This window comes from Fistularia commersonii, chromosome 1 (genome assembly GCF_037954325.1).
Source record: "Fistularia commersonii isolate RoL2024-O1a breed Wild chromosome 1, RoL_Fcom_v1.0, whole genome shotgun sequence".
NCBI lineage: Eukaryota > Metazoa > Chordata > Actinopteri > Syngnathiformes > Fistulariidae > Fistularia > Fistularia commersonii.
This window is the reverse complement of record NC_141284.1, coordinates 3,554,923-3,570,099: the sequence shown is the minus strand read 5'-3', so window position 1 is coordinate 3,570,099 and position 15,177 is coordinate 3,554,923. Positions and strand designations below refer to the sequence as shown.

Genomic DNA, 15,177 nt, shown 5'->3' with positions numbered 1-15,177 from the left:
CGGGTCTCCAGGTAGGGTGGGGCTTTCGTCCACCTGGACTCCTCCTCCGGTGTCAACGATGGTGGCCGGAATTTGATTTGACTCGAATTTCACGCAATATTGAGTGAGTATTTTTGTCTCAAATGTCGTTTTTTACCTGAACATGTCGAACGAATAAGAAAGAACAAAAAAAATCTGCCATTCGAACGCACGCGACGAAGCGAATTCCAGCGGCGGATACGAGGCGCAGGAAAAGTCGGAAGAAAATTCACCTTAAAACTGGCTTTCGGTTCAAAAACCTTTGTTTGCCACTCTTAAACAGGCGGTCGGGTTGTTTCGGGGCGATTCGGCCGAACTTCTGCGACTGAACGCGAGTTTCTGTTTGGGAGGAGAAGTTGGTTTCATGTTGGGTAAATTGAAGCGTAAGCTAGCCCTTTAGCGGCTATGCTAGCGCTTGGAAGAATAACCCGAAAGTCCTGACCCGGACTGGATGAAGCCAGCGGCTACTTGTTCCCCGTTGTCGCCGGGCCGGAGCAGCTTGATGCCGGTTCACGGAACTCCGAGCGCCCGCTGTGACCCTCACTGTTAGGGACTTTCAATCAATTACCGGCGCGAAAGATTAAACATCACAGGTGTGTATTTTTATTTAAGTATTTATTCATTTAATTTGATCTCGTGTTGATTTGTGTTATTTCCAAATTTTAAATGTATACGTTTTAATTTACTAGAAATGAATTGATTCAGTAAGTATACACACACAATCCTTGTTTTTAACTAGTTTTCTAATTAATTCAATTCATGGATTTATATCTTTTTTTGTATTATTTAATTGGGAACAAAAATTAGAAATAGCAGCTCACAGGATCACTGGGATCAAATCAGAGAAAAAACAATATTAAAAACCAGGACACAGCATAATAATTCTATGATCCTCTCTGGGTTAGGGATATAAGATAGGAAAAGATAATAAAACAAGAAATGTATCATATATGTATATATATATATATATATATATATATATATATATAACAACTCGAAGAATAAATAGATATGTAGAAAGAAAAAGTGAAAAATAAAGAGTTTATTGCACTGTACTGTATGTAAGGTTCAAATGTTCAGGGTTGTGTCGAATTTAGTGTGATAACTATTATTTTATGTAGTTGGCGTATTAATTTAGATAAGCACCAGAGGTGATTTGAAGATGGAAAATATGACTATATCTTGATATTAATGATAATTGACATTCAAATTTCCCTAATGGGAATCAATACAATATTACCCTATTTTCTGTTGTTCAAAGAGTAGAAGTCATTGATTAAAATACATATAAGTTGGGGCTTTTCTTGCTGATATCAGAATTTTTAAAAGAAAGGAAGGTCATACATCACATGTGCCCTAATAATTACATAATAATATGTAATTTTGGCTATCACATTCCTTTTTGATACCCAATTCAATAGAAGTTAACTGAAGAATAAGCAAGAATTTACCTTCAAAAATAATCAGAAGTTCCTTCAATGTGCAGAAATGTCGATTAAAGATCTGTGGAGTGGTCTTAATATTATTAATAAAAAACACTTGAAAATCTCTCGTGCAGATTTTGTTTGTTAAATAAAAAAGAGATGACATGGAAATCTGGTAGCAGAGAGAAATAACAATGAATGAGTATTTTAAAAGTTCAGAAAAATTTTGAGCAGAAAATGGTTAGTCTTTTCAACCTTTAATAAACATGTTTTTTTAAAATTGTCAGGTTTTTCCTGATTTCAAAACATCCGGTATTGTGTCAGTAACTTACAGACGGTGCCTTAATGGTGTCTCGCCAGTGGAGGCGTTGCGAGATGCGTCACAGCGCCTCCTAGCGGATATGACGCGCAGCGTTAACGCCAGTCTGACACCCAACCGGAAACCCACTTCGGTCCCGAGTCTGCCGACCCGCAGCTTATTCGAGTTTCGGCCCCGGTTCCGGTAATCGCGGATAGACGGAGCGTTTTATGGTGTTCAAAGGTCGCATTTCTGTCTCTGTCGGCCGCCAGGCATGAGCCGCCCGCCGCGTCCGACCCGGGCCCACCGGGAGAGGCGCGGGGACCCCCGGGAGTTCCAGGACGGCAGACCGTCATCACCGGACAGGTGCGAGAGTTTAACCTTTTAGTCACAAAAATCGACTACAGTTGTTTTTATGTGTTGTTATTGTTAAACGAGAAAGGAACCAAAGTGACAATTTTGTGACATTAAACATTTAACATTTTCTGATAATAAATGTACTGATAGAAACTTGAGTGCACCTTTTATACAGGTCCTAATATTAGATTACATTATTGTGATGCGAAAATCTTATATTTTGCCCATTTTCAGCTTCACGTTCCTCTGCAAACTGTCCGATTCAGTTGTTTCCAAAAACAACAAATAACTGCTAGTTTGTACCTGAAAATTGCAAGAAATTCCCTAAAACAACAGCAAAAATGAATACACCGTTTTTTATAATAATTGAAAAAATATAAATACATTTAAAAATATTTTAAATAATCTAAAATTATAATAAATTGTCCGGTATTGCCTTATTTGATATTAAATGTCAGAAAGTTGGACATTCTGTCCCAGAACTTTGTATTTTAAGTCGTGAAAGGGTTTTATTTTGAATCCATCCGGATGGTCTCCTTCCCTGCAGGAGCTCCTCTTGCCCCCCCTACTACCCAGACTACCAGCCCTGGCAGCCGGACCGCCGGCCGCCACACGAGAGGTCGGAGCACCACGAGAGATCGGAGCACCACGAGTCCAAGTGCACCCACATCTGCTCGCGTCGAGGTGAGGGCAAGGTGCGCCGCGGCTCGGCAGCTCCGCCCCGTCAAACCCGGACCGACCGGCTCCACCGGGTTCCTTTGTTCTTCGGCTGAGGCGGGAAAGAGGAACCTGAGCTCCAAGAAGGAGTCCTTCAAGTGTTTGAGGCCCCAGGAATGTTTGACCGGTAACGTGGGGAGCGAATAAACAAATAGAGAGATGGATGATTTTATCAATCCTCAGGGGGCAAACCAATTATCATTGCAGCCAGATACATCAAAAACAGTAAAATAAGAAATTGAAATACAAAAACTTTAACGATTTCTATGTTATATTTTTAATTGCGAACCATCTTATTGATGTGTTGAACATTTCTAAAAGAGAAGAAAATTCTGTCTCTTTAGGTCTTTAACTCTGTTTTTTTAATCTTTTCATAATTATTTATATAAGGTAAGGTGAGATAAATCAAGGCATATTTATATATTATTTTTCAAAATACAATTTTCCTTTTGTTTATTCCCATTTCCCAACTCCCTCCAGATTATATTTATTATATATTGCATTTTGTCTTGCTAATTTTCAGACGATTTAACAAATTTTAAAGGTATTTTCCGTGTGACCCCTCTGTCTCCCAGGCATCGTTCTGATCTGCACGGTCCTGACCAACGCCCTGGTGCTGATCTGCGTGGTCTCTGCCCAGATGGTGACGTCGGGCCTGTCGTCCATGGGCTTCGGCGGCTTCGACATCAACTCCAACTTCAACCTGCAGGGCACGGAGCTGCAGCAGGTGCGTGAGCTGGACGCGCAGTACAGCCAGATGAGGGCGCCGGGCGTCTACGGCGGCCTGGCCTTCTGCCTCACCATGGGCGTGGTCTCGCTGCTGTTCGTGGTCGCCGCCAACAAGCCTCCGCACCACCTTCCCCGCAAACTTCTCTACGGGGCGCTGGTGTTCCAGGCGGCGGGCGCCGTGGCGTACGTAACGGCCGTCGGCCTCTACCTGCACTTTGTCATCGGGGTCAACGCCACGGATGTGTGCCTGCGGCGGGAGCGGCTCTACACCCGCAACGGCTACACGTGGATGAACTGCAACGTGAGCGGGGCGGACGCCGCCGTGGCGCTGTTCGGCCTCATCACGGCCATCTTGTACGCCGCCGGCACGGTGCTGACCGTCCGCACCATCCAGCGGGTGAAGCAGTACCTGCAGGAGCGCAAACGGCGGGAGGTTGAGAGGCGGCAGCCGGCGTCCCACCCGCAGAGGGCGCCGCAGAGGGCGCCGCTGAGGGCGGAAACCACCTCTGTGTGAGGAGGAGGATGTCAAAAACAGCCAAAATAACCTCACCTGGACATTTTGGGATTTTGTAGGTATTTACCGTCTGTGAAGAGGGGGAAAGGGAATTTTTAAAAACAAAATACCGAGAAGGGAAGTGAATTTAAAGTGAAGGCGGAAAAACCAATTTGAGTAGAAGTGGATTTTGATGGGAAAGAAAGACTCTGCTGCCCAGAAATATACTTTTAAATGCTGTGATTGATGGATCGTCTGTTCTTGTTTGTGAATCTCTTTGTGATTTGGGAAAGTTTGGATTCATTTATATTTTTTCAACTTTTTGGATTAACCACTAATAACTTCAATTTGAATAAATAAAAGCGTAGAAAACTAACACACAGTTAATTGACATGTGCTCCTGACAGACGGGCTTCTGTGAAAAGTTTAATGACCATTTGTGTTGTGCATACACAAAAACATACATACATGTATGTATATAAAAAATACATACTAACACATATGCACATACATACATAAATGCATGTGTACATACATACATATATACATGCATACATACATACATATGTACATACATACACACAAAAACATACCCATACGTACATACATATAAATACATACTTTCATAAATATACACATACATGTGTACATTTATACAAAAATTCAAATATATACATAAGTAGCTAAATACATGTATATATATATATATATATATATATATACACACACAGACATAAAAACGTACATACACATACATGCAAACATACACATACATACATGGAGACCTACATAATACAAATATACATACATGCACAGTTAAACACATATATACATATTTACATACATTAATAAAGACATACATACTTAAACATATACATATATACATACAAATATACATTCATCTACGTACATACAAATAAATACGTACTAACATACATACACACATACATGCATACATACATAAGTAATGCAAATATATATTCATATACATATTTTCAAACATATACATATATACACACTAAGACAAACACATACATTTAGACAAAAATACATACAAACATAAACAAACAGACAATCATACATGTAGACATATATACAAACACTAACACACAAACAAAAATACATCCACATATAATTGAATATGTACATACATACATACATACATACATTCATACATATGTACAGACAAACATACATACATACATTTAAGTGCACATAGGTACATACATACATATATACACACATATATACAAACTTATATAAAGATAAATACACACTCATATACATACATAGATACATATATACTGCTCCAAAAAATAAAGGGAACACTTGAACAACACAATGTAACTCCAAGTCAATCACACTTCTGTGAAATCATAGTGTCCACTCAGGAAGCAACACAGATTCATTTTGACTTGTTTTAAGGACATTACATCAAAGTTGGATCAGCCTGGAGTTTGTTTTTACACTTTAATTTTGAGTGTGATTCCTAATCCAGACCTCCATTGGTTAATACATTTGATTTCCATTGAACATTTTTGTGTGATTTTGTTGTCAGCACATTCAACTGTGTAAAGATCAAAGTATTTCATAAGAATATTTCAATCATTTAGACCTAGGATGTGTTTTTTAAGTGTTCCCTTTATTTTTTTGAGCAGTGTATATATACATACATACAAACACAGACATACAAACATAGATATGTACATAAAAGCACAAACATTTATATAAACATATATATTTATATACAAACATTCACACATACATAGATACATAATGAATATGCATGAATACATACATTCTTACTTTCACACACATATGTGCACATACACACATGAATACATATATAGAACTTACATTCATTAACACATACACTTACAAACATATATATATATATATATATACATACTTACAGATACATACATACACACATACATGAATACATACACATACACACATAAAACCACATATATACACACTAACACACATACAAATATACATACATACGTATAGACATTAGTACATACATATGTACATATACTTATATGTACATATACTATTTTCAAACTTAAACACCCATATACATACATACATACATACAAACATACACACATTCATACATACATGCATACATACATACATACCTACATACATACATACATACATACATACAAACATTCAAACAGACATAGTGATCTAAGTAAATGCATACATACATTCGAACTTAAACACCTACATACATACAAATACATAAAAACATATTTCCACACATATATAAATACATATATAAACACTAACACAAATACACATATAAATCCATACATATAGACATTAGTACATACATACAAACATATGTACATATTCTTATATACAAATAAGTACATACACACACATACATACATACAAACATACATACATACATAGTGATCTTAGTACATACATATACATAAATACTTACACACATACAAACACATACATACATACACACATGCATAAGTATATTCATACAATCACAAATACATACATAATCATATACATATATACATACCTATATCCAAACAACATATATATGCATATATACATACACACATAAATAATTACATACATACATACATACCTACATAGATACATATATACATACATACATACATACATATTTACATACATACATACAAACATTCTTACATACATAGTGATCTAAGTAAATAAATACATAGAAACATACACACATACATACATACATACATACATACATACATACAAACATTCATACATATATAATGATCTAAGTATATACATACTTACATTCAAACTTAAAAACCCACATAAATACAAATACATGCAAACATATTTCCACACATATATACCCATTTACACACATACACATATGCATCCATACATATAGAGTAAGAGTAAGTACATACACGCAAACGTATGTACATATTCTTACATACACAACATACATACATACATACATATATACATACATACACACATACATACATAAATACATAGTGATCTAGGTAAATACAGCATACCCTAACCCTATACACATACATACATACATACATACATAAAACGCATACATACATACATATATATACATACACACTAACACAAATAAAAACATACATACATATATATGTATACACAAGCATACATATAAACAGACATACATATATATACAAACATTCAAACATATATACATACATAATAGTAATATAAGCATACATACAAACATTCACATACATACATACATACATACATATACTTTCATCCATATACACATACATAAATACATTAATACGTACATACACATATACATACAAACATACATACATACAGTTATAAATATATAAATGTATACAAATACATACATACACATACATACATAAATACATACATACATACATACATGGATACATTCAAATATACATACATACAAACATTCATGCATACATAGTGATCTAATTAAATACATACATACACATAAATACTGAAACACATACATACATACATACATACATACATACACACATACATACATACATACATACATACATATGTACAAACATTCATACATACATAGTGATCTAAGTAGATACATACATACACATACAAACATACACACATACATACATACATACAAACATTCACTAATACATAGTGATCTAAGTAAATACATACATTCAAATTTAAACACCTTCATACATACAAATACATAAAAACATATTTCCACAAATATACACATATTAACACACATAAATATATACTTCCATACATATAGTCAGTACATACATACAAACACATACATACATTCATACAAACATACGTACATACAAACGTTAATACATACATTCATACAAACATTCATACATAAATAGTGATCTAAGTACATACATACATACATACTTACACACATACACATACATACATACACACACATACATACATACATACATACAGTTATAAATACACACTTGCATACATATATACAGACATACATTCATACACTCACAAATACATACATACACATATACATATATACATACCTATATCCAAACAACATATATATGAATATATACATACATACATATAGACATACATACAAACATAGATACATATTAACATACATACATACATAAAAACATTAATACATACTTAGCTATTTGAGTAAATATATACATACATTCGAAATTAAACCCCTATATACATACATATACATACAAACATATTTCCACACATATATACACACTAACACACAGACAAATATACATTCATACGTATAGACGTAAGTACATACATACAAACAAACATATGTACATATACTTATATACACATAAATACATACACACACATATTCAAACATATACACATACATACATAAATACATACATACAAACATTCATACATACATAGTGATCTAAGTAAATAGATACATAAATTCAAACTTAAACACCAACATATATACAAATACATACAAACATATTTCAATACATATATACATACATATATACACACTAACACACATACATGTATACATCCATACATATAGGTATAAGTACATACATACAAACAAATGTACATATTCTTATATACACATAAATACATACATACATATACATACATACATACATACATAAATACACACTAACACAAATAAAAACATACATACATATATATGCGTACACAAGTACACATATAAAGATACATACATATATATACAAACATTCAAACATGTATACATACATAATAGAAATATAAGCATATATACAAACATTCACACACATATATACATACATACATACACACATACTAACACATACACATACATACTGAATACATAAATACATACATACATGCATGCATACATACATATACTTTCATCCATATACACATACATAAATACATACATACATACATGGATACATTCATACATACATACATATATACATACAAACATTCATGCATACATACTGATCTAATTAAATACATACATACACATACATACTTAAACACATACACATACACATACATATATACATACATACATATACACACATACATACATACATACATACAGTTATAAATACACACTTGCATACATAGATACAGTCATACATTCATACACTCACAAATACATACATACATACATACATACATACAAACATTCATACGTGGTGATCTAAGTAGATACATACATACACATACATACTTACACACATGCACATACATACATACATATAAATATACACACATACATATTAACAAACATACATACATACATACAAACATTCATACATACATAGTGATCTAAGTAAATACATACATACATTCGAAATTAAACACCCATACACATACATATACATACAAACATATTTCCACACATATATACAGACTTACAAACATGCAAATATACATACATACATATATACATAAGTACATTCAACAAACATATGTACATATACTTACATACACATAAATACATACACACATACATACATACATACATGCATATATACATAGATACATATATTGATTTACATACATACAAACATACACGCATTCATACATACATACACATACATACATACATACATAGACATACATTCATATACATACATACAAATAAATACGTGCTTACCCACAAACATTCACACACCCATACACAACTTTTAGATCCTATTATTATACACATACATACACAAGTACACACATACACACACATATTTGTGTACATACATACAAACATATACACATACATACAAAGATATATACATACATACAAACATTCATACATACATTGTGATCCAAGTAAATACATACATACACATACATACATACATACATATATACATACACACTAACATAAATTAAAACATACATACATATATATGTATACACAAGTATACATATAAAGATACATACATATATATACAAACATTCAAACATGTATACATACATAATAGAAATATAAGCATTCATACAAACATTCACACACATATATACATACATACACACATACTAACACATACACATACATACTGAATACATAAATACATACATACATGCATGCATACATACATATACTTTCATCCATATACACATACATACATACATACATACATGGATACATTCATACATACATACATACATACATACAAACATTCATGCATACATACTGATCTAATTAAATACATACATACACATACATACTTACACACATACACATACATATATCCATACATACATTCATACATACATACATACACGCACATACATACATACATACAGTTATAAATACACACTTGCATACATAGATACAGACATACATTCATACACACACAAATACATATACACATAAAAACTTACACACATGCACATACATACAAACATTCATATGTAGTGATCTAAGTAGATACATACATACACATAAAAACTTACACACATGCACATACATACATACATACATTCATACATACAAATATACACACATACATGTTAACATACATACATACAAACATTCATACATACATATTGATCTAAGTAAATACATTAATACATTCGAAATTAAACACCCATATACATACATGTACATACAAAAATATTTCCACACATATATACACACTTACACACATACAAAATATACGTACATACATATAGACATATTTACATTCAACAAACATATGTACATATACTTACATACACATAAATACATACATACATACATACATACAAACATACACACATACATACATACACACAAACATTCATAAAAACATAGTGGTCTAAGTAAATACATACATACATTCAAACCGAAACACCCACATACATACAAATACATACAAGCATATTTCCCCCATATACACATACATATATACAAACTAACACATATACATCCATACATATACACATAAGTACATACATACAACCATATGTAGATACTCTTACATACACATAAATACATACACACACATGTATTCATACATACACACATGCATACATACATACAAACAAACATTCATATATACATAGTGATCCAAATAAATGCATACTTACACATACATACATACATACATACATAAAATGCATACATATATACATATATATACATACACACTAACACAAATAAAAACATACAGACATATATATACAAACATTCAAACATATATACATACATAATAGAAATATAAGCATACATACAAACATTCACACACATACATACATACTATCACATACATATACATACATACATATATACATGCATGCATACATATACTTTCATCCATATACACATACATACATAGATACATACATAAATACATATATACATACACAAATACATACATACATACAGTTATAAATATACACTTGCATACATAGATACAGACATACATTCATATACTCATAAATACATACATACAACAAACATACAAACATATGTCCACACATATATACATACATATACACACTAACACACATATACATATGCATATACACATATACATACATATATATAGACATTAGTACATACATACAAACATATCTACATATTCTTACATACACATAAATACATATACACACACATACAAACATACATTCAAACATACTTACATACATAAATACATACATACATACACACATACATACAAACATTCATACATGTACAGTGATCTGAGTAAATACATACATACACATACTTACATACATACATACAAATATACATACAAACTTACACAAACAAAAACAAACATACATATATATCTATACACAAGTATCTATATAAACATACATACATATATATACAAACAAACATTCAAACATATATACATACATAATAGAAATATAAGCATACGCACAAACATTCACACACATATATACATACATACACACATACTAACACATACACATACATACTGAATACATAAATACATACATGCATCAAAACATACATACATGCATACATACATACATATATACTGTTATAATACACACTTGCATACATAAATAGAGGCATACATTCATACACTCACAAATACGTACATACAATTATTCATACATACATACATACCTATATACAAACAAAAATATATATGCATACATACATACATACATACATACATACATTCATACAAACATAATAATTACATACATACATACATACAAACATTCATACATATATGGTGATCTAAGTAAATACATGCATACATGTATTTGACCTTAAACACCTACATACATACAAATACAGGCAAACATATTTCCATGTATATATATATATATATATATATATATATATATATATATATATAAATACATATATACACACTGACACACATATGCGTATATACAGATGGGCACAAGTACATACATACAAAAGTATGTGCATATACTTACATACACATAAATACACACACACACATACATACAAACACACATACACAGACACACATACATTAATGTTTACATACATATGTACAAACATACATATATACATGAAGATCTACATAAATATTTACATACATTCGAACTTACAAACAAAAACACATACATAAATAGACATACACTCACACATACATACATACACATATACATACAAACATACATACATAGAGATCTACATATATATACATTCGAACTTAAACACATACATACATATACATACATATGCACATATGTACATACATATATGTTCATCCATATACACATACATATATATACATACATACAGACATATATATACATACATATATATATATACAAACACACACACACTAACACACATACAAACATGCATACACACATACAAACATAAAAAAATACATACACACATAACACATACATACATACATACAAACACATATATCTATACACATGTATACATATAACATACATAAACGCATATATACATACATAAAAAACATACATACATGCATTCATATATACAAACATACATATATATAAACATTCACACATACATACTTACATAATAAATATGAAAACACACATACATGAGTACATACATACATACAAACATACACTAACTCACATGCATACATATATACACGTGCAAACATTATTCACACATACATATATACATACACTTACATGGATACATATAAGTACATATATACAAACATACACACGTGCATACAAATATACATACGTACATAAACTTGCATACACATATCTACGTAGATAGACACATGCATATACAAATAAATAAAAATATATATACACACATACATACAGATGCACTCACACATACAGACATATACACATACTTACATAGAAACATACATACATTTACTTATGCACACATTAATACACACTTACATAGATATAGGAGTTCATACATACAGATTCATACATACATACAGACCTACATACATATACACATGCATACATATATATAAACTTATATACACATAACACATTCATACATACATACATACAAACATGCATACATACATACATATATACATACATACATACATATATATTTATATATATAATTATACACACATACAACAATACATACATAACCACATACATTTTTACATACATATGCATACATTAATAGATACCTATGTCTATCTATACACAGACACAACCATAAATACATACATACATACACAAAACATATACATACATACAAACATACATACATATATACACAAACATTCACACAAACACATACACACGTAAAAATGTATAAATACACAAACATACATACATTGATACAGTCACACATACATACATACATACATACATATATATAGACACACACACATATACAAACACATTTACACACATAAATTCATACATGCATATACTTACATACACATAAATTCATACATACATACATGCATATATACATAGATACATATATTGATTTACATACATACAAACATACACGCATTCATACATACACACATACATAGACATGCATTCATATACATACATACAAATAAATACGTGCTTACCCACATACATTCACACACCCATACACAACTTTTAGATACTATTATTATACACATACATACACACATACACACATACACACACATATTTGTGTACATACATACATAAAAAATATATAACTACATACTTCTATAAATATATACATACATTCACACACATACATATATACATTCATATACATACATACGTATATATAGACATATACATACATACATACACAAATATACATGAATACATACATATAAATATGTACACACATACACACACATATTTACTTACATACATACATATGCATTCATACATACACACATATATGCAGACCTACATATGTATACACATACATATAAACATACACACATATACACATACATAATATATCTATATATATCTATGTATGTTATATCCATTTTTTATGTATGTGTGTATGTACATATGTATTTACGTGTATGTATGTATGTGTGTGTATGTATATGACTATGTATGTATGTACATATGTATTTGTGTGTATGTATGTATGTATGTGTGTTAATGTAAATATGTATTATGTATGCATCTATGTGTCTGTATGAGTACGTATGCATGTATATATATGTGTGTTTGTGTATAGTTATGTGTGTATGAATGAAGGTATGTATCCATGTATGTATGTGAATGTTGTATATATGTTTGTACATACATATTTATGCATGCATGTGTGATGGGAAGATGGAACGAGTACTTTGAAGAGCTGATGGATTGTATGAGGAAGTCTGGAGTGGCAGAGAAGTATGTTAGACTGGTGCAGGACATGTATGCTAGCTGTGAGACACTGGTACGGTGTGCTGTAGGGGTAACAGAGAAGTTCAAGGCGGAGTTGGGACTCCATCGGGGATCAGCTCTGAGCCCCTTCTTGTTCGCAGTGGTGATGGATAGGCTGACAGACGAGGTTAGACAGGAATCTCCATGGATCAAGATGTTTGCAGATGACATGGTGATCTGTAGTGAGAGCAGAAAACAGGTAGAGAAAAATCTAGAGAGGTGGAGGTATGCTCTGGAAAGGAGAGGAATGAAAGTTAGTCGCAGCAAGACAGAGTATATGTGTGTGAATGAGAAGAACTCGGGTGGAACGGTGAGGCTACAGGGAGTGGAGATCAAGAAGCTGGAGGATTTCAGGTACCTGG

At 31.7% G+C, this 15,177-nt stretch overlaps 1 protein-coding gene across 2 annotated transcripts; it reads left to right on the top strand.

The window, feature by feature from the left end:
* On the top strand, positions 1 to 4,423 carry LOC147237140 (MARVEL domain-containing protein 3). 2 transcript variants are annotated; one of them, XM_086143958.1, is made up of 5 exons: positions 51 to 103; positions 302 to 611; positions 2,013 to 2,106; positions 2,645 to 2,781; positions 3,390 to 4,423. In XM_086143958.1, exons 3-5 carry the CDS (start codon positions 2,015 to 2,017, stop codon positions 4,055 to 4,057), a joined length of 897 nt encoding a protein of 298 aa, XP_086000084.1. In that variant the 5' UTR covers positions 51 to 103; positions 302 to 611; positions 2,013 to 2,014; the 3' UTR covers positions 4,058 to 4,423. The 2 variants fall into 2 exon arrangements, with proteins under 2 accessions (XP_086000000.1, XP_086000084.1); XM_086143874.1 differs by lacking the exon at positions 302 to 611 and having other exon boundaries at positions 1 to 103.
* Positions 4,424 to 15,177: the final 10,754 nt, after the last annotated feature.